This window comes from Apodemus sylvaticus, chromosome 10 (genome assembly GCF_947179515.1).
Source record: "Apodemus sylvaticus chromosome 10, mApoSyl1.1, whole genome shotgun sequence".
Classification (NCBI taxonomy): domain Eukaryota; kingdom Metazoa; phylum Chordata; class Mammalia; order Rodentia; family Muridae; genus Apodemus; species Apodemus sylvaticus.
In genome coordinates this window covers 53,703,968-53,729,600 of record NC_067481.1, presented here as the reverse complement: position 1 = coordinate 53,729,600, position 25,633 = coordinate 53,703,968, and the positions used below count along the sequence as shown (strand labels likewise).

General features: G+C 46.3%; 1 protein-coding gene, 1 long non-coding RNA gene and 1 other non-coding gene across 3 annotated transcripts; 2 read left to right on the top strand and 1 right to left on the bottom strand.

Moving 5' to 3' along the window:
- The first annotated feature begins 325 nt into the window (after positions 1–325).
- On the top strand, positions 326–14,133 carry Zfp3 (ZFP3 zinc finger protein). Its single transcript, XM_052196375.1, has 2 exons — positions 326–716; positions 8,830–14,133. The coding sequence occupies exon 2, from the start codon at positions 8,838–8,840 to the stop codon at positions 10,347–10,349; it is 1,512 nt and encodes a 503-aa protein (XP_052052335.1). The 5' UTR covers positions 326–716; positions 8,830–8,837; the 3' UTR covers positions 10,350–14,133.
- A 657-nt stretch (positions 14,134–14,790) lies between these two features.
- Positions 14,791–14,924, top strand: LOC127695696 (U11 spliceosomal RNA). The gene has a single exon (XR_007980066.1). It is a non-coding gene; the product is annotated as a U11 spliceosomal RNA (small nuclear RNA).
- Positions 14,925–16,760: 1,836 nt separating this feature from the next.
- Positions 16,761–19,419, bottom strand: LOC127694174 (uncharacterized). Its single transcript, XR_007979802.1, has 2 exons — positions 18,633–19,419; positions 16,761–17,315 (listed from the first exon to the last, which is right to left on the bottom strand). It is a non-coding gene; the product is annotated as an uncharacterized LOC127694174 (long non-coding RNA).
- Positions 19,420–25,633: the final 6,214 nt, after the last annotated feature.

Genomic DNA, 25,633 nt, shown 5'->3' with positions numbered 1-25,633 from the left:
GAAGGCTGAGACACCAGTCACAAACTTATTCAAGAAGAGAGGAAGGCCAGCACATAATGCAATTCCCACTGCCTGAAACAGGCGAAGGAAATCACACTCAACCTTGAGTTTTTTGTCAAAGCATCACCCCCTGAAACCTTCCTGACCTCAAAGCGGGTCTACCCCCTAGCTCCTAGAAGACGACAAGCACACGCTAAATCTAGGAGCCTGGGTTGACAGACTCTCGGAAAGCGGGAGGTGAGGGAGAAAAGCGGATGTTCAACACGTCCCCGCGGGAAGAGTTGCAGAGCTTCAAGTTTTCCACGGAAACGTCAGGGGCGCGCAGAGCGGCTGCTGCGGGGCGGAAGTGCATCCCCGGAGCCGGTCTAGGAAAGCGGGAGGACCCTGCGCGTCAGTGGTCAGGGACACAGTGGGTTTCGCGAGGTGCACTGGGACATTCCAGCAAACCGACCGGCCCTGCCCCAGCCTGGCGAAGATGGGGTGAATTAGTGCGAGAACAGCAGACGGGGAAGCTGGGACCGGCATGGGGGCGTGGGCCCGCTGGCCACCTGTTCCTCCCGCGAGTGCGGCTCGCGCGGATTGGCCGTAGTGCGGCCCGGCACCGGAAGTGGCCGGTGTGGGTCGCCCGTGACACCAGACAACAGCTGCGGTTCTGTGCGCGCCGCGGTGCAGCGCCCCGGGCCCGGCGGAGTGAGCGTGGGCGGCATCCGCCAGCGGTGAGGCCTCTCTGGTTCCGTCATGCCCGGGGGAGGAGGGCGCGGGGCTCCCGGCCTGGAGCCGGAGTCCTGACTGTAGGCCCGCCCCTGACTCGGGTTTGCTGTGTGACCTTGGACTTTATGGCATCATTTGCACACCGAGAGGGTGGAGCCTGGGCTCTGTCAGGGACGGATCCTAACTCTGCTTCCAGGCCTTGTCAGCCAGGGAAACTAGAGAAGCAGGCTCCGACATGGGCATGCCTAGGACCTATGCCTATTTTTCTTTTTTCTTTCTTTCTTTGGTATTCCATTTCCTACGTATACTGCTAGAACGAATAGCAGGCAAAATTGAGAATGGTTTGTTTCCGAAGGCAGAGAAACTTTAAAGAATGGACCGTAGCATGTTGTGACCTGTGCAGGCAGGCAGGACACTGGCTTATTACGGTTAAAGAAAGATGATAGAACTGGGACTAAAGAGAAGACTCAGCAGTACTCTTCCAGAGGACCCTAGTTTGGTTCTCAAAACTCAAATCAGGTGCCTCATATCATCTGTAACTCATGTGCACACACATCTAAAACTCATGTAGCAAAAACACATCTATAAATAATTAAGAGTAATAATAATAATCACAATCATAATCATAAAGAAGACTGAATTGAGCACAGATTTGACAGAGTTCCCTTGATCCTGGGTACCAGAGGAGGAAGATAATAGTGTCTTGGGAGAAAGAACTTTTTTTTGTTTTTGTTTCAGTCTGATTTCTTTGAGACAGGGTCTCACTATAGTCCTGAACCCACTATGTAAGTCAGGTTGGCCTCAGACTTTCAGAGATCCATCTGCTTCTGTCTTTCTTGTGTTGGCATTAAAGGTATGTGTCACCATGCCTGGCTAAGAACTTCTTTTTATAAAAAACTGATACCAGTTATCTGTCAGACACTGCTTGGATCTCTTTAGGGACAGTGATGAATAGAATCTCCAACTGACCTTCAAAACAACTGCGAATATTCACCCAGATAGCACACAAACCTCACTATTTACCAGGTACCAGAAATGTGCTAAGCACTGAGATTAACAAGCTGAGGAGATATCATCTTGTTATGTCATGACTATTATCCTTGGTCATAGTCTAGAGCAGTGGTTCTCGACCTGTGGGGTGCAACCCCTCTGAGAGTTGAATGTCCCCATTACAGGGTTGCCTAAGACCTTTGGAAAACACAGATATATATTTTATCATTCATAATGGCAAAAATTATAGTTATGAAGTAGCGATGACAATAATTTTATGATGGGGGGTCACCACAACATGTGTACTATAGGGTTGAAGCATCACTAGGAAGGTTGAGAACGGCTGCTCTAGAGAAACGCAAATGCATAATATGGTGGCATGATGTCTACAGATGTCTACATGAAATAGTAACGCTTGTTGGGGCCTGCAGATCAGAAAGAGGGGAGGGGACTATCCACATCAGCTGCCTCTGAAGGATGTTTGCGAAGTGCACAGGTGAGCAGCAGTATTCCAGGAAGTGAGAATGGTTTGTTTCCCAAGGCAGAGAAACTTTAAAGAATGGACCGTGTTTGGCCTGCAGACGCTGAGCACACCTGCAGCTGCCGGTAGTCGTTAAAAAATGTGAGGTAGGATGTGGGGAAAGGAAGCAGCCTTGATTAGGAGAGTATTGTGAGCGTAGGAAGTAGTCATTCTGGAGGCCTCAAAAGAGTAACAAACAGGAAGTAACATGGAAACTGTAGTTAAGGAAAGGTGAGAAAGGGGCTAGGGGAAAACCGGCTTTAGAGGACGGAGGACTCCTTGCAGATGTTAGTGAGGACTTCCGGGGGAGGTGGGCCTTGTGCCTGATGAGTAATGGAATTCAGCTCATCCTGGCTCAAAAATATGCAGTTTTCATTAGTTGCCACTAGTTAATATGTGTGTTCACCAGAACTTTCTGAATGAGGTTTCTGAGACTTTTCTCCTACCATGCGTTGCAAAGACAAGTCCAGGTTTGCAGAGTTAAGGACCCTATTCTAAGCTGTAGAGACTGGGTGGACATCTGCCTGTCATCCCCAACATGAAAACCAACTGTGTTCAGCCTCCCTCCTCAGATGGTAGCCTCCATCTTCAGGGATAGCTCCTTGTAGATTAAGAGGGGAGACACAGAGATAGGAAATGCTTGGGAATGTGCACTTAGGCTCTGGGGCCTTTTCTGTAGAGAATGAGGGTTCCTGTGTGGCTTTGTTTCTGAGAAAGCTAAGTGGAGGGTGGCTCTGATGTCTGTGGGAGAGGACACTTAGAAATAATAACACTCTCATTTATGTCACTGGCAGAATTCAAAGTAAATATAATGTGGACTACTTGGTGACTTTGAGTCCCCTTTTATTTGTTAGTTTTGTTTGTTTGTGATAGGGGCTTATTGTAGCCCAGGCCAGCCTCAAATTTGTGATCTTCCTGTCTTAGCCTCCTGAGTTCTAGGATTACAGATATGGGGTACCACACCCAACTCCCATATCTAACTTTTATTCTGCCTTGTTTTACTTCGATCAAGTGATTTTCCATTATCTTGTACAAGTGTAGATTTTCCAAATGTGGACTTCCTTTAAAGGAAAGCAAACCCCAGAAAGTGGTGAGCCAGGCATGACACTGATTGTCTGTGAGGGTGGTGAGCCAGGTGTGACACTGATTGTCTGTGACCCAGGTGGTGAGCCAGGCATGACACTGATTGTCTGTGATCCCAGGTACTCTGGGGCTGAAGCAGCAGCATTGTGAGTTGGAGGCCAGCTTTGGAAACTTAGTGGGAGCCTGTCTCAAATACAATAAGAAATAACCAGCATGTGATGACACTTGTATTTAATCCCAATACTTGGGAGGCAGAGGCAGGTAGATCTTTATGAGTTCCAGGCCAGCTTGGTCTACAGAGTGAGACCCTGTCTCAAAAAAAAAAAAAAAAAAAAAAAAAAAAAAAAAAAAAAAAAAAGGAAGGGCTGGAAGTACACCTTAATTGTTGAGTCTTGGATTTAATCTTTAGAACTCTGAGGGGAAAAATCCATCAAGACCAAAACTATGAGATAAGCAACTATAGAAGACATGAAGATTTGAAAAGGAAGGCCAGAGGGAGGGGAGATACATAGATACTGCAATACCCACTCCTGAAAACTGTTCTTGGTGGGTATTTGAGAGACATTTACTTGTGGAAATAATTCTTTTCTATTTTTATTTTACACAGCATCCTGTATGTAATCCAGACTGGCTTCAATTCATGATCCTTCTGCCTCATCCTCTTAAGTGCTGAGATTAAAGACACTGTAAAGGAATTTATGCAAGAGTACTTCCTAAATGAAATGATGCTGTGGATAGAGAAGATAGCTAACAGCTTGGCATGGTGGTGTGTGCCTTTAACCCCAGTGCTTGGGAGGCAGAGACAGGAGATCTCTGTAGAATTGAAGCAATCTTGTGAGTGAGTTCTAAGCCAGCCAGACTTACAACTTACATAGTTCCAAAAAAAAGATAGTTACCACTTCATAATATATCCTTACAGTTACACAGATTTTGACCAAAAAAAAAAAAAAAAAAAAAAAAGGAGAAATCTTAGCTTTGGGGTCTTTCCTTGCTCTGTGGGAAAATATAAGAAAATGCTGGGGCCTTCTAACTCACTTTGAGATAGATATCAAAGAACTTCCTAGGCTTAAGGATTTCCGGTAGAGATCAGTTCTTGTGGTGGACATCTCCCCAGGTAGGTGGGTGGTCACCAACCTCTTGTGGCTAAACCGGAAGCTAGACAGAAAAAAAGGGCAGGATAGAGGTCACCTGCAAATCACTTCCTTCTGTCATCGCATGACTCATCACCCTGCAGTTTCCCTGTCTCTTGGGCTCTTTGTTCCTCACTGCTCCTGTGTTTTCTTACTCTGTAAGCCCTGCCTTTGTGCTCACACCACCCCCTCTAATAGGAACATATTTACATCAACAGAGAAAATCCATGACCCCTTCATATTGCAGCAAATTGATTTCTCAGTCACTGTCACTAATGTTGCAGGATATTTGATGACACTGTGAACCCCAAGATTGTGTTATTTGCTGAAAAAAACTGTTTCTAGTTGTGATATCACTCAGCCCTTAGCACCCACCTTTAATCCCTATGGCTGGAATACAGATCCACCTTTAGCACACACTTTTAATCCCAAACAGTGAAGGTAAAGGTAGTTTGTAGAAGGAAGCACCCATGTTTGAAAGTGGTGGCTAACTGGGTGACAGAGTGACGAATCAGAGAATGATTCGACAGAATAGGATCTGCCCAACTCTCGTGAGGAGAAGGAAAGAAAGCTACTTGAGGGGCAGTGCAGATACAAAAAAGGCAGTTTTATCAGGACAGTTATAGAGAGACAGGTTGATGAGAGAAAGAACAAGCTAGAAGCAGACAGAGAAGACAGAACAAGCCAGAGAATGAGAAGGAGCCAAAAGATTAGAAGATATTGCCAAAGTTAGTATGAGGCCAAATAGAGTAAGTCAGTCAAAGGTTAAGAGAGAAGTCAGTTCGAGTCAGTCAGCTTGGAGGGGAGTTTGAGCCAGAACAGTTGAGTTAAACCAGCCAGCCAGAGCTCAGAAAGAACTGCAAAGGGTGAGCTCAGTCAGCAATCAGTCTCAGAGGCTGCAAACATTGTAGGTCTAGATAAGATTATATGGAGGCTAGAAGCTTCCAGGGCTAGGCCTAAGGTAGCAGAGTGAGGCCTCGGAGATGACAGTTGCATCGGGAGAATAAACAAAACATTTGCACACTATGCTTCTGTTTCATCTGTGGCTCCTTTATCATTTCAATTGCAGTTTCCTGTCTGTAAACTACTGAACCCATTCTGGGTCCTGCGTGCCCTGGTAAATGTTATATCACTGGGCTGCATTCCCAGGTTTTGTTTTCTTTTTTTTAAATGAGGGAGGTGTGGGTCTTGTTAAGTCGTCCAGGCTGGCCTCCAATTCACCGTCCCCCACAGCTTTCAGAGTAACTGGGATTCCTGGCATATGCCACCATACCTGGTAACACGAGATGCTTTTCAGTTCCCTTTCATGACCTTGATGACTTCTGTGACACTATTGTGGCTCTTCACTAACCATTTTTTCTCTTGGTGGCAGATTCTCTTCTCCACCTACCTCTTTATTCTCAGATGATAAATAAGAACCATATAATCTACTCAAGTTAGGTTAAATTTAGTTGCCAAGAGGTTAATTGTATGGGACAGGACTGAGCAAAATGTTGAAGAATTGGGTATAATAGACTCCCTGAGAGGACTTTTACTTGAGGGACAGCAACAGCTCACAGCAGTATCACAGGAAGGGATCAAGAGAACGAATCCTCTGACCACCCGCTCTCTGGTCGTCTGTTGGCACTCCTCTGGAAGCCAGAGGACCTGCTGTGTGCCATACAAGCTAATGTTCTTGGCCAGAGAACAGGTGGAAAGAGGTAGAAAGATGCTGAGGGGTGCGGGAGGAGGAGTTGATAGGGCAGCACTCTCACCATTAATTTTGGATTCTAGATTTCTGTCTCCGTGCCTGATGGTTCTCACATCACATGCATGCTTAGTCCTCTCAAATCTGTGTGAGTATTGACTATTTTAAGCTTTTAGATCAGTCTGAAAATGGACTCTATATGGGTATCTCAAAACCCCTCTTGTCCAAAACAGAATTCATTCACCTTCCTGCTTAAACTAACTCTCCCTTCAGTATTCCAAACCTTGGGACATCATTATCCATCTCATTACCGTCCCACAAATTAAATGTAATCTGACACATTCTTTGATTCCTACCCCCTTTTAAGATTAAAAAAAATGTTTTACAACTATAAGTGGTTGTACAAATGCATATACGTGTGTCATGTACCTGACAATGCCCAAGGAAACCAGAAGAGGACACCAGACGCCTTGGAACTAGAATTATAGATAGTTATAGATGTGAGCCATCCTGTGGTGCTGGGAACTGAGTCTGGGCCCACTGCAAGAACAGCAGCCAGTGTTCTTAAGCACTGAGCCATCTCTCCAGCCTGCTCTTCTTTACACTTTGCTATTGCATACTAAGTGTTATGGAATTCGATCTTTCAAATATTCCTCCTGTCTATTGCCTCTTCATTCCCACTGCCACTGCTGCCCTAGGCCTCATTTCTTTTATCTTGGATGACTACACTAGCCACCTAACTATCATGGCTGCTGGTTCTAGTTCATCTATTAAATAGCCTCTAGTATGCAGCTACCTGACATTCTGATTTGAACAGAGACTATACCACTCCTCAGCTTCAAATCATTCTACAAGTCTACTTTTTTGAAAAAAAAAAAAAGATTTTTATTGGTGGGGACAGTTTGAGACAGGGTTTCTCTGTATAGCCCTGGCTGTCCTGGAACTCACTCTGTAGACCAGGCTGGCCTCAAACTCACAGAGATTCTCCCTGACTCTGCCTTCTACGTGCTGGAATTGAAGATGTGCACCACCATTCAGCCAAATCTACTGTTTTTTAAGGATGAAGTTCTTTTTTTGTTTTGTTTTTTTTTTTTTTTTGGATTTGGTTTTTTCAAGACAGGGTTTCTCTGCATAGCCCTGGCTGTCCTGGAACTCACTCTGTAGACCAGGATGGCCTCAAACTCAGAAATCCACTGTTTCTGCCTCTCAGAGTGCTGGGATTACAGGTGTGCGCTACCACCGCCCAGCAGGGATGAAGTTCTTTAAGGCCAGCCAGGTTCCAGGACAGCTAAGGCTACACAGAGAAACCCTGTCTTGAAAAACCAAAAAAAAAAAAAAAAAAAAAAAAAAAGGATGAAGTTCTTTGCCCATGCTCATTCCCCCATGAGGGTCACCTTTGGATTTAGTGATTGTGTGTGAGTGTGTGTGTGTGTGTGTGTGTGTGTGTGCGCGCGCGTGCCCGCCTCATCTTCCATTACACATTTAGTCATTTGACCAAACTATGGCCAATGAGATAGTGAAGGGCCAAGGAAAGTACATGGTGCTATTGCTTCCCTTTGCACTGCTGTTCCCGGGGCATGATGGGCCACTTGGAGCATCACCTTTGGTTGTGAATATACCAGCATGCTCTAAGACTGGGGATCTGAGCTGGGAAGAGCCAGAGGCCTTCACTGCTCGGCATATCAACTGCACAATGCCTGCCTCTGCCCTTCTTTTATACAATACAGAAATAAGTTAATGCCTTGGCTAAGGCATGGTTCTTAAAAAGGCTATTATTGCCAGGCATGTTGGCACATACCTCTAATACCATCACTCAGGAGGCAGGGGCTCTGAGTTCAAAACTAGCCTGGTCTGCATAGTTCCAGCATAGCCAGGACTAAACAGAGAGACCCTGTTTTAAAAAATAAATTATATTCAGGCATAGTGTTTATAATCCTGAGTTTGAGCCTCAATTGGACACAGTGGGACTCTATTTAAAGAAAAGAAAGCATCTATACATTATTATATGATGTCAGGCCTGCTTCTAATACAGTAGTCCTGGGGATTATACTATCCCTGCCACAGCCGTGAGTTCCAGATGACAAGAACGTCAGCCTGGCCTTTGTGCAGCTGGCAAACAATGGAGCGATAATCCTAAAATGGCTCATTGGGCCATCAGAACTTGCTGTGCCATTCAGCAAACGTGCCCTCACTTCACCCAGAAGTGAGGGGCTAAGAAGTTACTCTTGTGCTGCCAATAGGCTGGTGCATCAACCCTTTGAGTAGGTAACCCCCCTACGCTGTGCACTGCTCTTTAGGGCTTTGGGTAATACAGATAGGAATGCATCCTCTTGTTAAACACTGCCTCTTTCATCTCACACTCAGAAGCTACCTGTCCTAAGTCATCACGCTGCTCTTCCTAACCCTTTTCATATGGCCATTAATTCCCCACAGTGCTTTCTTTATCACTTTGAGTTCTCCCGTAACTCTCAGTGCCACACAACTCCTGCCAGTATCTCTGCACCACGCTTCCTGTTGCTGTCAAATGTTCTGCCTCTCACTTCTTCAAGGCAGTATCCGCCATGTGGACAGCAGCGGTCTGTCACTGCCTCATTGGCAGGACTATCTTTGAGTCTTACCAGTTTCATGTCCAGGCCCTGTGTTCCCTCCTGCAATATCATTTAGGTAGGACAAGAGCAGCCTTACATGAACACCCTCTCTCGTTTCAGGTGGTGATATGGGGACTGAGAAAAGGGAGGTGCTTCCCAAGGAAGAAATTTCTGAAGATCCTGAGCCTCGTGGGCCGACATTAGAAAAGATTGCACAGGAGGTTTGCCAAGGCCATGAGTTTGGAGCAGCAAGTGAGGAAGACATATTAGAGGGACATTTGAGAGAGGCCTCAGAAGAGATTATAGAACAAACGTATCCTCAGGAGAGAGGCTTTGCGTCAGGGTTACTTCTCTTCAAGAAGTCGTCCTTAGGTAAGAAAGACCAGAAAAACAGTGAGAGTCCGAGAGGCTTCAGTCCTAACCCGAGTGTACTGATGTGTCATGGAGGTGCTACAGCTGAGGAGGACAGCGTGTGTGCTGCCTCTGGCCACAGCTTGATGCAGAGTATAGAGCTTACTAAGACACAGGGGCTGTCTGTGGGAGAGAAGCCTCACACATGTAAAGACTGTGGGAAAGCTTTTAACCAGAACTCACATCTCATCCAGCACATGAGAGTCCATAGTGGAGAAAAACCGTTCGAATGCAAGGAGTGTGGAAAGACCTTCGGGACCAACTCCAGCCTTCGAAGGCACCAGAGGATTCATGCCGGAGAGAAGCCCTTTGCTTGTACCGAGTGTGGCAAGGCCTTCATTCAGAGCTCACATCTGATCCACCACCACAGAATCCATACCGGAGAAAGACCTTATAAATGTGAAGAGTGTGGGAAGGCCTTCAGTCAGAACTCAGCCCTCATTCTGCACCAGAGAATCCACACGGGAGAGAAACCTTATGAGTGTAACGAGTGCGGGAAGACCTTTCGGGTTAGCTCACAGCTCATCCAGCATCAGAGAATTCACACAGAAGAAAGATACCACGAGTGCAGTGAGTGCGGCAAGGCCTTCAAGCACAGCTCCGGCCTCATCAGACATCAGAAAATCCACACAGGAGAAAAGCCCTACCTGTGTAACGAATGTGGGAAAGGCTTTGGTCAGAGCTCAGAGCTTATCCGCCATCAAAGAATCCACACAGGGGACAAGCCCTATGAATGCAGTGAATGTGGGAAAACTTTTGGCCAGAACTCAGAGATTATTAGACATATCAGAATTCACACTGGGGAGAAGCCCTATGTGTGCAAAGAGTGTGGGAAGGCCTTCCGGGGCAACTCGGAGCTCCTGCGGCACGAGAGGATTCACACCGGGGAGAAACCCTATGAATGCTTTGAGTGTGGGAAGGCCTTCAGACGGACCTCTCATCTGATTGTGCACCAGAGAATACATACTGGAGAGAAACCCCATCAGTGTAATGAGTGTGCAAGAACCTTCTGGGATAATTCTGAGCTGCTGCTTCACCAGAAGATTCACATCGGAGAGAAACCTTATGAGTGCAGTGAATGTGAGAAAACGTTCAGCCAGCACTCCCAGCTCACCATCCACCAGAGGATTCACACTGGAGAGAAGCCATACGAGTGCCAAGAGTGCCAGAAGACCTTTAGTCGGAGCTCCCACCTCCTCCGGCACCAGAGCGTTCACTGTAGCGAGTGATGTGCAACCCAGGAAGGTGGTGTGGAGAGGCCGGAGGCAGGCTTCTCCACAGCTCTGTACCCAGATGAAGGGACAGGGCCTCCCTGCCCTCTGCCCGTCTGCTGAGTGTGTGTCAGTCGTCCACTGAAAGTGACGAGGCAGTTTTATCAACTATTTATTGAGAAGTTTCAGTGCACTGAATTAAATCATAAAAGTTGTTTCAGGCCTTAATCCTCCTCTGGCCTTTCCTTCCTTCTTTCTGTCTCCACAGGGGTCTATACATGTGTCTAGCCTAAATTGTTGTTATTTATGAAAAGTGGGGACAGGATTCACCATTCCTAAGAACCCGAGAGTTGACTCAATGTTTCCTGAAATGTTAGAAAGTTGTAATCTATCCTGTCCACTGCTTAGCTTTGGAATACTTTCCCTCTGTTTTCTTTTTTTAAGCCTCAAATCTCCCAGCCATGATGAACATAATGAAAAAGCAGGAAGCTTGCATCTTCCCACACTTCCTGATGGGTTCCTTACTTATCTGAAGAGTTTTCTATGAAAAGGATAAAGTTTACAGGACAGGGACCTGAAAGTCCAGAGGAGGGTGGAGAATCAGTGGAAGCAGGCTCCTGAGCCTGGGCGGAAGAGGCTTGGTAGTGGCTGTCCTTGCCTCAGCACTGTGAGCAGACTGCCCAGGCACCTGCCACATGCCCTTGGTCCCCGCTCCTGCTGTTGCAGCCATCCTGTCAGGAAGTAGTACGCAGGGTCCTGTGGCCTTCCTCTGCCAGGCTGCTGGCCATGGTGGTGAGCTGGCTAACCTGACTAACCAGGCTGGCCCTTCCAGCACTGAGCTCGCATGACCAGAGCTGGGGGCTGGGGAACAGATGGTAGGTGACAGCCTTTTTGGCTTGTCTGATGGTCATAGAATTCTTTTTCCAACATCTCTACATGTCTTCTGTGTCCTCCGTTTCTCACGTTTCCATGTTTGGGGTAGGTAGTAGGAACAGCGATGACACTAAAGAAAACCTAGGAGCCTGGGCTCTCTTCTCAGAGCTGTCCCTTCAGGAAGGTCCCTCAGGCCCTGCTGTCCATTCTCTCATCTGCAGAGCAAGGTCTCAGCTGGCCTCAATAAAGTAGACTAATCCTCTTCCTTTCAGCACTTGCCTTTAACTAGTCTTTGGGTCAGGCAAGCACTCTACCATAAACTATGGCTCTAACCCTACTGTCCTTCTGTCCAGGTTAATCTATTACTCACTGTGCAGCCCAGACAGACCTCAGATTTGTGATCTTCCTGCCTCAGCTCCCTAAGTAGTTGGGATCACTAAAACTTGTCTGCCCGGCGGTGGTGGCACACCCCTGTAATCCCAGCACTCTGGGAGGCAGAGGCAGGTGGGTTTCTGAGTTCAAAGCCAGCCTGGTCTACAAGAGTGAGTTTCAGGACAGCCAGGGCTACACAGAGAAACCCTGTCTCAGAAAAAAAAACCAAAAAACCAAACCAAAACAAAACAAAAAACCCTTGTCTGCCCACAGACAGGCTTCTGATGATCAGTATTTATTATTCACTATGTGCCAGGCAGTGTGCTGTCCCCTTACATTTATTTCTCATGATATGTCTACGGTGTGCGCACACCTTTAAAAAATAGCTTTATTTAAGGGGCCGGAGAGCTGGCTCCGAGGTTAAGAGCACTGACTATTCTTCTGACGGTCCTGAGTTCAAATCCCACCAACCACATGGTGGCTTACAACTATCCGTGATGAGATCTGACGCCCTCTTCTGGTGTCTGAAGACAGCTACAGTGTACTTACATATAATAAATAAATAAATCTTAAAAAATAGCTTTATTTAGGTTCAGTTTACATATCATAGGGTTTGCAATGTTAAGTGTTCAGTTGAGTGACTTTTAGTAAATTACAGAGTTTCGATATTTTCCTCAATGAAGTGTTCTGGAGTCAACTTAAAGATGAATGAGTTTGGCAGGACAGGGAGTGCTGGGTGATTTACCTGTGATAGTATTAAGTGCAGAACTAAGACGATAGGCTACTGTTCTATTAACCACTGTACTGTGTACAGGCTGATTCATTATTGCCTGATTCTAAACCTTTTGCACTCCTTCTTTTTTCCTTACCAGTCACCACCTAGATTTTAATATAAAGAATTTATACCATACTTTTGCAAATGTAACTCACCAAAGCCCAGTTCTGCAGAACAGGCTTGTTCAGTACCCTGATAGCAGTTCTCAGGTCACTCCATTTCCCAGGTAGCTCCACTGGGTCAGTGTCTGGCAGGGGAGGCTCTCTGGCTGCCCTGGGTGTGGCCTCACTCTTTGCTGATGTTTTGCTTAGGCTCGAAGTGAGTTCTGCTCACACCATCTTTCTCACATGACCCACTGCTTTAACTTCTGGTTTCTGTTTGGCCATATTTTAATTTCAGATTCATCCCTTCCCGTCCTCAGATAGAACCAGCACCTTATAAGCCCCATTTATAATGTGATTGAATAATTGCAATAAAAGTTAAAAAGCCAAGTGAAAACCCCGTCTGAAAAAGACATCAGCGCTCCTCAGGCTCCACAAAGGAAGCTTGCACAGACCACTCGAGAGCACTAAGGACTTCTCTGCAGGTGGCCCCTCCTGTTAGTACCCTCAGAAGTCCCTTCATGTTGAAACTGGCAGTACAGAGTTTGTTTTGTTCTTTTTGAGACAGAGTCTCTCCATGTACTCTTGGCCAGCCTGAAGTTTGCTGTGTAGACCAGGCGGATCTTGAAATTGGAGATTCACTTGTCTCTGCCTCTTCATGGTAGGATTAAAGACATGAACCATCATGCCTGGCCCTTTTCAGTGTCCGTCAGTTTGGGCTGTTACTGTTGTTTTGGTTTTTGCTTTTGATAACCAAATCCTTTCACCCAAGTTCAGCACATAGTTACTTTCTTTTTCCCTTCCTCTCTCTCTTTCTCGTTCTTTTCTCATTTTAAGACATGTCTCAGATAGCCCAGCCTGACTGGGGATGGCCTTGGACATCTGAACCTCCTGCCTCCAGAGTGCTGGGATCACAGTCGTGCACCATCATACCCAGTTCATGTGTGCTGGAGATGCAGCTCGGGGCTCTGGGCATGATAGGCAAGCACCCGCTGGGCTCTGTTCTCAACTCTGCTTCCTCAAACCATCCATCGCTGCTTAGCAAAAAAAAAAAAAAAAAAAGGCCCTTTACTCAGCCCGTTCTCAGACAAGTGTTTGTTAAGCCTTGCATGCTTGGAGGAGAATGACGGCTTCATGTCCCTACAAGAATCTGTGTGTGTGTTGCCTGAGAGAAATTGTGGCTGATGAAATAGTCTTCATCTATGTTTGTCATGTGTATATCCTCTGTCCTCGTGTGTTGACCCCCCTACCTGTCACTTGGTTGTTTCAGGGAGATTTCTCCTCCTTTGCTCTCCTTCTCCTTCGACTCTCCCTGGTGTCAAATGTCCCACTATAGCCGTGGCTAGCAGTCATAATTCTATGCAAGGAGAGTCCTGCCAGAGACAAGTCATGGGTTACGCTCAAGAAATAAAGTAGGGCTCGCAGTCTGAAAGCCATTAACTGCCCAGAGAAACTGCAGAATCTTTGAAGGCATGTCAACACCTGTTTTCTTCCTTCCCTAACATTTTAAGCAAATAAAATGTCTTTGCAGATGTCTCAATATGCCTTTTTGTTGTGTGTTTCTCTAAGCTGTGTTGTGTTTCCTTATGGTCTCAGCATGACTTCGGACTGCTTCCATGTGCCCCGCTTGGCTCTCCTTTCCCCAAGTGCACCGTCAAGCCTTGCTCTCGGGTGACTTCTCATCAGTATTCCCTCTGTCCTGCCTCTGCTTTGCTGCTTCAGGGTCTTTCGCTTTCTTTTTTCTTTTTTTCTTTTGTTGGTTTTTCGAGACAGGGTTTCTCTGTGTGGCCCTGGCTGTCCTGGAACTCACTCTGTAGACCAGGCTGGCCTTGAACTCAGAAATCTGCCTGCCTCTGCCTCCCAAGTGCTGGGTTTAAAGGCGTGTGCCACCACCACCCAGCCAGTCTTTCTCTTTCATAACAAGGTGCTGTCTTTTGAATGCTTTGTGTGTGTGTCTGTGTGTGTCCATGCAGTGCCCAAGATTGTGTGTGCATGTATGTATGTACACGAAGTACTTGTGGACACCAGCACTTGTAGAGGCCAGACATGGGTATCGGATGTCTTGGAACTGGAGTTGCATGGGGTTGTTAGCCACCATGTAGGTGTTGGGAACTGAACCCGAACCCCAGATCTTTGAAAGAGCAGTGAGTTCTCTACTTACACTTGCCTCTTAACTGCTGAGTCATCTCTCTAGCTCCATCCAAGTTTCTTGGTTTAGAGTATTAGGGACATGCCTGAGACCTGCTGTCACTAAAATACTTGCAAAAACAGAGTGGTAGACAATTGCCACTGCAGCCGTGAAATATCAGCCGGAGGCGATAATTAAAAAGAAACAGCCAAAAAGGGCTTCTGTCGTGAGTGGCACACGCAAGGCAACTCGATTGCTCTGCGTGCGGAATCGACATCAAGAGATTTCGGAAGCATAATTTTTTGGTACTTGGGCTGCTGGTGATCGTTGGTCCCGGCGCCCGTGCTAATGTTAAAATAAAGACTTACCACTATGGTTCTACTTTAAAAAAAAAAAAAAAGAAAGAAAGAAAGAAAGAGCGAGCCAGGGCTAACAGGCTGGAGAGATGGCTCGCTACCATTCCCCACCATAGCTGATTTCACTGCAGGTCGGAAGCATTGTGCAAAATCGGCTTCTGGCAAGGCCATACGTTGGCTCTAGTTTGCCTCTGAAACAGACAAGAGTCCTATAGCTCCTCTGTGTGGTTTACACTTGTCTCAGCAAGCCTCAGCCATTCATGGACCAAAGAGAGCCAACCTATGCCTGTTGGTTGACCTTGGACCCAGATGAGGTACGGTGTACAACTGTAACAGACAAGGACAGGCAAGCAGCAGGGTGAAGGTCCTGGGTGGTGTGCAGGGAGCATCCTCGTGCACCTCACACCTCTGCTCTCCGTCCCCATGACCTCTGGCCTCTCTTAATCTAAAGACACCAAGTCGGGTCTTCCTTTCTACATACAGAGGAAATGGGGCCTAGGGCTCCCATGTCTGCTGATGCAGCAATATCACTTCCGGCCACCCCAGCTTCCAGCTCCATTAGGGAACAGCATTGCACACCACTTCGAAGTGCCCAGTCTATGACCCCAATACTCTGTCAACCTCTGCTTCCAGGGTGCTCTTCAAGTCGAGGGTGGTGGTTTTCCCAGAGCCCTCAGCTGCCTCCTACCTACAAGCTGGAGTGTATTGCGTGGTGCGGACTGGGGTCTGTGAGCTCCGGTTGCATAGAGCTGGGTGGGTGGAGGCTGCCCTCTAGCGTCCACAGAAACATCTACCACCGCAGCAAGAGCGCCTCAAGGAAACCCCCTCCCCCTCGTTGTATGACTATGTAGTGTACTCTGAGCATACTCTCCCCATCCTTCTCCCCTTTTTTGCTTCTCATTAGACCCGTCTGTTCTTTATACCGCTAACATTCTACTTTCATGCCATATAACATCTATGTGAAATCCAGGATTCATAAAAAATGTGATATTTGTCTTTCTGAGACTGATTAAATATATACACACAACACATGTATACCCCACTTTTCTATCCATTCCTCTGTTCAGAGTCACCTGACTTCATAACTAAGCTATTGTCAATTGTGTGGCAGTAGACATGGGCGTGTCTCTGAGTGTCTCTGTAGTAGGTTAGCTTTGGGTAAGTACCCAGGAGCGCTGAGACCAGACCTGTGGTACGTCAATTTGTAGTGTTCCACTGATTGCTCCTACTGTCTTCAGGGTTTGGACCAGTAGTGTGTAAGGTCTCTTTGTCTCAGCACCCTTGTCTGCATCTGTTACTTTCTGTTCATCTATGTGGATGTGTGTACGCCTATGGATGTGTGTCCCTGAGTGCAGGGGCCTTCAGAGACCTCAGTGTTCCCTGAACCACTTGGCATGTGCACTGGGAAAAGAACCTGAGTCCTCTGGAAGAGCAGCAGGTGCTCTTAACCGCTGGGTCATTGCTCTAGGCTTGCTGCTGTTCTTCCTTCCTTCCTTCCTTTTTTTCCTTTTTTTCCTTTCTTCCTTTCTTCATTTCTTCCTCCCTCCCTCCCTCTCTCCCTTCCTTCCTTTTTTGGTTGTGCCTTTGTTTTGTTTTATTTTTTTAAGATTTATTTTATGTATATGAGTACACTGTTGCTGTCTTCAGACACACCAGAAGAGGGCATCAGATCCCATTATAGATGGTTGTGAGCCACCATGTGGTTGCTGGGAATTGAACTCAGGACCTCTGGAAGAGCAGTCAGTGCTCTTAACCACTGAGCCATCTCTCCAGCCCTTGTTCCCAGATGAGATACAGTGTACAACTGTAACAGACGAGTTATGAAAAAAAAAAGGATTTATTTTGGTAGTTTGAAGGTTCAGCTCATTATAGCAGTCAAGTCAAGATTGTGTGATGGGGAGGGGGGTACTTGCTAGAGAGCGATTCTCTGAGCAAAATGGCCACCATGTTTCTTAGCTCAGCTGGGCCAGTTTGCAAGAGACTTTGAGGATCTGGGTTTGTTGATCGTTGAGTCCGCCTGAGAGTCCTGCTGCTTCTAGCCCAGTCTACACAGTCCTGCTGTGATCGCTCATGGCCTCGGCATCTCGGGTGGAGTGTATAGGCTGTGGATGGGAGGGAGTACACTGAAGAAGAGCTTCGTCCATGTGTACGGAGAAGCTGTGGCCCATGGCCGGTGAGGATTCTCCACTGCTGCCCTCACTCACACCCTGTAAGCAAGCTCAATCAACTCATTGTTTCCCAGGGCCAGAGAGACAGCCCAGCAGGTTAAAGCACTTGCTGCTCCTACAGAGAACCAAGTCTGATTCTTAGCACTGCGCTGGGTAGCTTACAGTCATCCATGACTACAGTTCCAGGGAATCCAGGACCCTCTTCTGACATCTGGGCATAATAGACACAGTGTACATAAATGCACGCTGGTAGACATTCATAAACACAAAATAAATACATCTCAAAACAACAACAAGACAACCTATTAGTTTCCCAAGGTGACCTTTGGTGAACTCATACTCCAGTTTGTCGTTGGGGGTTTTATGAGGAAAGGGAACATGTGTCATGGAAGTCAGAGGCAACCGAGGGGGTCAGCTCTACCGTGGGTCTCAACTGAGGCTCCCTGCTCTCGGAGGACTCTAGCTTGTATCAAGTTGATAGGATGCTAGCCAGCACACTTAATGTTATATCTTGTAATGGGAACCAAATCTAAATATGAAATTAATTTATGTTTTATTTATATATTTTTCTTCAAAAGATTTCTGTTTGTTTGCTTGAGACAGGTTCTCATTGTATAATTTTTTAAAAACCGGTAAAGGTCCCTAGGTGGCAGTGTTTGCAACCTGTGGTTTAAAACCGTAGCTTCAGGTCAAGACGTTGGAAATAAACTTTCAAGCTTTTTTATTTTTTTTATTTTTTTATTTTTTTTATTTTTTTGGTTTTTCGAGACAGGGTGTCTCTGTGTAGCCCTGGCTGTCCTGGAACTCACTCTGTAGACCAGGCTGGCCTCGAACTCAGAAATCCGCCTGCCTCTGCCTCCCAAGTGCTGGGATTACAGGCATGTGCCACCACTGCCCGTTGGAAATAAACTTTCAATTTAGAATAGACAAATAAATAAATCCCCAGGCAGGTGTGGTGACTTACACACGTAATCCAAATACTTGGGAGATTGAGGCAGGAAAATTGAAAGTTTGAGAGCAGTTTGGGCCTACAGAGCGAGTTTGACATTGGCTTGAATTACCTAGCAAGCATCTGTCTCCAAGAGAGGGGTGTGTATGTGTGTGTGTTGGGGGTGGGGGAGAGCTAAGTCGATGGTTCAGTAGGTTACGTGTAAAGAAGAGGAATTGAGTTTGTATCCTCAGAACCCATTCAAATATCTGTAGCCCTAACTGAAGGGCAGACACAGGTGATCCCCAGAGCTCACTGGCCAGCCTAGCCAAGCCAACAAGCCCCAGGCCAGAGAAAGACCCTGCTTCAAAAACTAAGGTGGAAAATGCCAGAAGAAGACACCTGACGCTGGCCTCCACACAAACGTGCATAGCTGACCACAACACTCGCATGTACCAAGCACAACTCTCTAGATACGCAGACCTTTGTTATTCTCTTCTTGTTTGGTGGAAAGGTAAGAGTTAAATTAAAATGGCAAGGTCCAAGTTGTCCCTTATTATTGCTTTTCTTCCCTCCCCCCCCCATCCCACAAAAACTTACTGAGCATCGTGTGTTCACCTGTGCTAAGTGACTGAATGGACGGTTCGTGTGGCTCCCACTAAGCTGAAAGTCCCTTGCTGATGGACAGGTGTGCTGGCTCCACTTTCCCATAGCAAATGATACTACAAGGGGCATGTTACACAGGCTCTTGGACTTCTCGAGGACGTTGGTTCTTAAGAATGTGAGCTGGGTCACAAGACCAAAACTATTTTTGTAACGATAACAGGTTATTTCCACTGTTTACATGGTCTTGTATGAATGCACAGAGGAACTTGCAGAGAGACCATGGCAGGGTATCATGACAGGCTGACTGTAGGAGCAGACAGCAATCTGGATGTTCTCTGTTTAGTTATAGTGAAAGAGAATTGGAAAAAAATATAGCACACACAGCGAGACTCTTATTTATTTATTGGAAAACAGATGTGTTTTTATTACATTTTATGTGTGTGTTTGTGTGAGTGTGTGCACATATATGTAGAGATGATAGGGCAGTTTTCACGGAATCAGTTTTCTCTGTCCACCATGCAAGCCCCACGGACAGACTCAGGTTGTCAGGCTTACCAGCCAGTGTGTTTCACTTGGTGAGCCATCGTGCTGGACTAGATAGATTTAGCTTTTATTTATTTTTACACAGGGTGTCTCTGTGTAGCTCTGGCTGTCCTGGAACTCACTCTGCAGACCAGGCTGACCTCAAACTCAGAGATCTGTCTGCATTTGCCTCCAGAGTTCTGGGATTAAAGGCATGCATACCACCGTTGCCCTGGCTCGATTCTCATTTCTTTCCTTTTTTCTCCCCTCCCCTCCCTTCCCCTCCCCTCCCCCTTCCCTCTTCCTTCCTTCCTTCCTTCCTTCCTTTCTTTCTTTCTTTCTTTCTTTCTCTTTCCTTCCTTCCTTCTTTCCTTCTTTCCTTCCTTCCTTCCTTCTTTCTTTCTTTCTTTCTTTCTTTCTTTCTTTCTTTCTTTCTTTCTTTCTTTCTTTCTTTCTTTCTTTCTTTCTTTCTTTCTTTTGGCTTTTTCGAGACAGGTTTTCTCTGTGTAGCCCTGGCTGTCCTGGAACTCACTCTGTAGACCAGGCTGGCCTCAAACTCAGAAATCTGCCTGCCTCTGCCTCCCAAGTGCTGGGATTACAGGTGTGCGTCACCACCGCCCGGCTTCTCTTTCTTTCTTTTTCTTCTTTCTTTCTTCCTTTCTTCTTTTCTTTCTCTCTTCTTCCTCCCCCTCCTCTTCCCCTCTTCCCCCTCCTCTCCTCCTCCTCCTTCTCTTCTTCTTCTTCTTTTTTGTTTTTGTTTGCTTATTTTTGAGACAGGGTTTTTCTATATACCCTGGCTGTCGTGGAACTCACTCTGTAGGCTAGTTAGGCCTTGAACTAAGGGATCTTAGGAACTGCTTTTTTTTTGACTTACAAATCTCAGGATTAACAAGAACCCTCTAAGAGAAAGGGGAATTGCAGCATGCAGGCACCATGCCTAAACCCAACACTGTAATACCTCCAGAACTGTAGCAGAGCAGAGCAAAGGACAAGAGTGTGTTTGTGGCATGACGGCCTGTGAGATAGCCGCTTTTCTGTCTGCAGTTCTAACCTCCGGTTCCCTTGGTGGCAAAGCCACCTCTAGCTAAAAAAGGAGGATGTGGCACTTTCACCCCATCTCTCCTATAGCACATTGTGACATGTGTGATGTATGTGAGTGACATTGTCTGAATATTTGTTTGTGTTAAGTCCAAAGCAGGGTGCCCCCAAACGGCAGTGCTGTCATCAGTGTTCTTAACAGAAGGGACTCCTGAGTGGGTGAACACAAGGGTTGTTACTGGGAAAACAGAAACCAAAACTTTACTAGGAAAGCCACCACTCACTTCCCTTATCCAGCCCAGGGTCAACAACCTCAGGCAGGACCGGCTGGCTCTGGGACAGCCTTGCTACACATTAAAGCCCCTGTGCCTAACCCCGAGCTCTTCCGCAGCCTGCAACTCTCCTCCTGAGATACCTGTCCCCTTAAGACTGACGAGGCTTTTCTGACTGGGGGACATTCTCTAACCCTTGAGGTTTGGTTTCCACAATAAATTTTTCTTTCTGTTCATGGGATGGTCTAGTTCAGTGGTCCCGCTCACTTACAGTTTATATGCCCAAGAATGCTTGTGTTGAAATATCATCTTCCACATGGTAGTGTTAAGACATAGAACCTATGTTCCTATGACTGGGATTAATGCCCTTAGAAACCCTTCCACACCCAGCACGTGAGGGCATGGCAGGCAGGAACCATCTTTGAAGCAGACACTTGAGTCTGACACACCTTGCTCTTGGTTTCCTTATTGAGCAGTAGATGTCTGTTGTTCCTAAAGTAACTGGGGCTATATTTTGAATGTCCCCTAAAGGTCTCTGTCTTAAAGGCTTGCTCCCTAGGCTGATGCTTTTGGGAGGGGATGTAGTCTTTAAGTGGTGGAGCCCAAGCGGGAACCCCTTAGGTTGCTTGGGGGAGGGTGTCCTCCAATGGATTGTGGAGACTCTAACTCCTTTGTTTTTTCTTCGCCTCTTGGGCATGAAGTGCATGATTTCGCTTCAGCAGTCCTCTGCTATGATGTAAGCTCACTTTCCTACAGGTCTAAAGCAACAGGGTCAAACCAGTCATGAACTGGAACCTCTAATGACTGAGAACCAAAATAAACTTTTCATTTTGACAAGCATTTAGCTCAGGAATTTTGTTACGGTGATAGAAACCCAAGTAACACACACATAAGTTACCCTCTTATGGCTGTCCAGGGACTCAAACAAAAAATGGTGTTGAGAAATGGTGAGCTATGCTGTTACGAAATACTGAAGAATGTGGAAGTGTTTTGAAATATATGTTGAACAAAAACTGAATTACTGTTCACAGACCCTGAAGGGAAGTTCCCTGTAAGGACTCAGAAGAGCCGCATTACAGAGAAATCTCAGAGATCACATGAGAGGCAGCGAGCAGGACAGCTGTGGAAAGAGGAACATCGAAGGTTGTTCTGGTGGGTTATCAGCTGAAAACTGGAAACAAGGAGACTGGGAAGCAGAGGAAGGGCAAGCTCGTGATAAAAGCTCATTTGTGGTTTCAGGGGTTCCGAGCAGTGATGAGGCCAAATGGAAGATGGAGAGGAAAGTCCTAGTCCTGGGTGTTTGGCACGCTGTCATGACTGCTTGTAGAAAATGTAAAACAAAACAAAATAAAACAAAACAAAAACAGAAGCAGAACTTAAAGTCTGGAACATTCTCAGTCTGACCCATATTGTAAAGAATGAAAAGGCGTGTTTAGAAAATGCCAAAGAGACAGCCAGGGACTGTTCATAGGAGACTCACTTGGCTAGCTGCTCAGGACATGGGAAAACAACAAAGAAGGCATCTCAGAGACCTTGGGGCCCTTCCCAGGCCAGAGCGGTCAATCCCTGGGCTGTAATGGTTTCTGGACTCCTTTCTTTGCATTATGATTCATGTCTCTGCAGCCGTCTAGCCGTGGTTCAAGCTGTGGTCCAAGGCATAGCTCTGGCCACCAATGGTAGATACACGGTGGATGCCAGCAAAGTGTCATCCCCACAAATAGGGAAGTGTATTCTCTGTGGGCAAGGATACGTCCACCTCAGTTTTAAAAGGTGCCCCAGACATCCTCAAGGCCAGGAAGAGGAGATGTGTTAGGGAAGGGACTTCAGAGAGTCCTGTCTAGGGTAAATCCAGACAAAGCCATGTAGAAAGAGGGGCCTTCCCAAGACTCCAGATATGTACAGACAACACTGGGTACCTGAAAGACCAATCTATCCTACAAAGCCAGAGACGTGTGGCCCTAGAAGAATAGGAAGAACTCTCAACCACGGAGCCATCTCTCCAGTCTCATAATTTTGTTTGCTTTATAAAGAAAATCAGACTGTAACTATTATCAAGGGAACTATGGAGGTTCCAGAGAGATGGCTCAGCAGTTAAGAGCACTGACTGCTCTTCCAGGAGACCCTAGTTCAATCCCCAGCAGCCACATGGTGATTCACAACTGTCTGTAGCTCCAGTCCCAAGGGACCTAACGCTGTCTTCTGAGGACACTGCACACATATGGTCCACAGTCATACATGCAGGCAAAACATCCATACACACAAAATAGATATTTTTTTTTTAAAAAGGGGAGAACTATGGTCCTGTGATTTGTGGCATGAGTTTTCAAAACTGTTGTGGCCAACCATGAGATGTTTCAAAATGATATGTCAGCATCACTGTAGTTACCATAGTTACCCAGGGAGTGAGCTCAGGATGGAACCTACCTTCTTATATCTGGACTCTTCTAAAGCAGTGACTATGTAGCTGGTCCTTTGGCTTTGGCTCTGCTGTATGACTGGAATATATACTAAGGTCCTGTGAGGCCTTGATATGTTTAATTTTGTCATCCAGATTGGCAGTAGAAAACAGTCTTATTACACGTGCCTAGCTCAATTCTCAACAAATTTATAAATGTCCAAAAACTTTTATTCTATTTTTTGCTGGCAATTAAACTGGCTGTTATATTTCCCTGTGTGTGTGACATTCAAAAATATATTTATTAAGTACCTTCTATATGCTGGAGCTTATTCTGGACACTGTAAAATAGAAATTAGCCTAACAAGTTCTCCCCCAAGGAGCCTCGTATTCACACCGATGTGACCCAGACACTTGCGAGGACAACTTGAGAAAGGGTCTATTTTGGCTTGTGGTTCCAGTGAGTTCAGTCCATGGCTACCTGGCTTGTGTTTCTGGGCCTGATGTGGGGCAGAACACCGAGGTGGTGTGAGCACATGGGAGAAGTTTCTTTAGCCCAGGGTAGCTAGGAAGCAGAAGGAAAGAGAAACAGACAACAGAACCCCCAGGGCAGGACACAGCCCTTGAAAACACACCCCTGGCTACCTACTTCTTCCAGTTAGACCTCACCTCCTAATGTTTCTAGACCCTCCCAAAATAGAAGCACCAGCTGGGCAACACATAGTCAACACATGGGCCTGGGGGACACTTTATGTTTAAACCATAACAGGCTCCCAGAATAAGGAGAACAGAAAGTAGGACCTGGAGTTCATTCATTCATTCATTTGATCATTCACCATACTTATTGACCATCCTCAGCACACTAGGAACAGTGAAAACGAGGACGAAGAAAAGGCCATCTCTGTGCTAGTGCTACCTGTGTTCAGCTGCAAATGAAAGTCACATGAGCAGATCGTTCCAGATACAAGAGTTACGAAGGGGAAGCCCCTACGGAGGCCACCACCACATCGGGGTGGTGAGGATAGCCCAGTGCCTAAGATGCAAAGGAGAAGAGGAATATTGCTTATAGCAGAGACGAGAGAGACCACAGCAAAGGTACTTTCAAGTAGAGGAAAAACAGTGGGTCGAACAGAGGTAGCCAGGAGGCAGAGGTTCACAAAAAGTTAGTCAGTGACAAAATCTTGACAAATCTCGTAAGCCATGTCGAAGAGTTTGGCCCCTTTCTGAGGCTAATAGGTAAAGATGAGCTTTAAGCAGTGGGAGGATGTTAGAAAATCACCAGCTGCCGGGCAGTGGTGGTGCACGCCTTTAATCCCAGCACTTGGGAGGCAGAGACAGGTGGATTTCTGAGTTTGAGGCCAGTCTGGTCTACAGAGTGAGTTCCAGGACAGCCAGGGCTACACAGAGAAACCCTGTCTCAAAAACAAAAAACAAAAAAACAAACAAAAAAAAATGACTAGAAAATCACCAGCTGCCAGTCAGTGTTTTGGACTCTGAGATGCCAGAGGCAGGACGCTGATTAGATGATTGTAGGTTCTTTCTTTCTTTTTTCTTTTCTTCTTTTCTTTTCTTTTCTTCTTCTTCTTCTTCTTTTTTTTTTAACTTTCTGTCTGCACTTTTGTACATTTGTGACACTTCTTCAGAAAGGTTTTCCTGAGTGGTTTGATTTTAAGTTTGTTGTGCTCGTTGTTTCGGTTTTCATTGTGTGTGTGTGTGTGTGTGTGTGTGTGTGTGTGTGTGTGAGTGTGGCTCTTGGCTCCTTCCTGCCCACTGTTTATATTTGGCCCTTTCTCTATGACCCCCTTAGTTCTCTTTCTTCCTGACATTTGCGAAGTTTCATTTCTGTTTATCCTCATTGCCAATCTTAGGATGGTTTCATCCTTTTACTCTTTTTTTTTTAATAAAGATTTATTTATTTATTTTATGTACATGAGAACACCATTGCTCTCTTCAGACACGCCAGAAGAGACCGTGAGCCACCATGTACTTGCTGGGAATTGAACTCAGAACCTCTGAAAGAGCAGTCAGTGCTCTTAACCACTGAGCCATCTCTCCAGCCTTGATTAGAGGTTCTTAAAGTTCTCTTTGGGAAGTGCTGGCCATGGGCTGACCCCAGAGTGATGGAGACAGAGCTGATCTGATTGAGGCGCAGCCAATAGGAGCTGGGAACACTGCCCATAAAAGATTCGAGAAAGAACCTAATATCTGCCCTCAGCAAGGACGGAAGTAATTCAGCATAAGAAGCCTGGGGGGTGAGGGTGGGATGGGAGCGGGGGTGGGGTGGGGGTGGGGGTGGGGCAGGTCATCAGTTCTCTATAGACTATGTTGAGGATCCTATGGGATCATCAGATGAAGATGTCCTGCAGGCTCCCTAGAACTGGAAAGAGGGGGTTCAACTGGAGCCTGTGGTTCGGAAGCTGCTAGGATAAAGGAGACTCTGAGCCTTGTGGCACTGGCAACATCACTCAGCAATGCTGAGAGGGAATTAGGAGCAACAGCACTCCGGGAAAGGCAGGACAAGGGAAAAGTAATGAATGGCCACTAAAGATGTAATAGCATCAAGCCTTGAACTCTCATCTTGAATAGCTGCTGCTGGGTGGTGCTGATTGGACTCTCCTGGGGAAACCTACGTTTCCCAGCATAGCCAGCACACCCACTGGCAAAGAAAAGCCAGCTGGGGGCAGAAGTCAGAAGGCCACTTATGTCCTCTGTTGATCATTAGAACTAGTATATAAACACAGGAAATAAACTTGTGTCAGAACTTGACT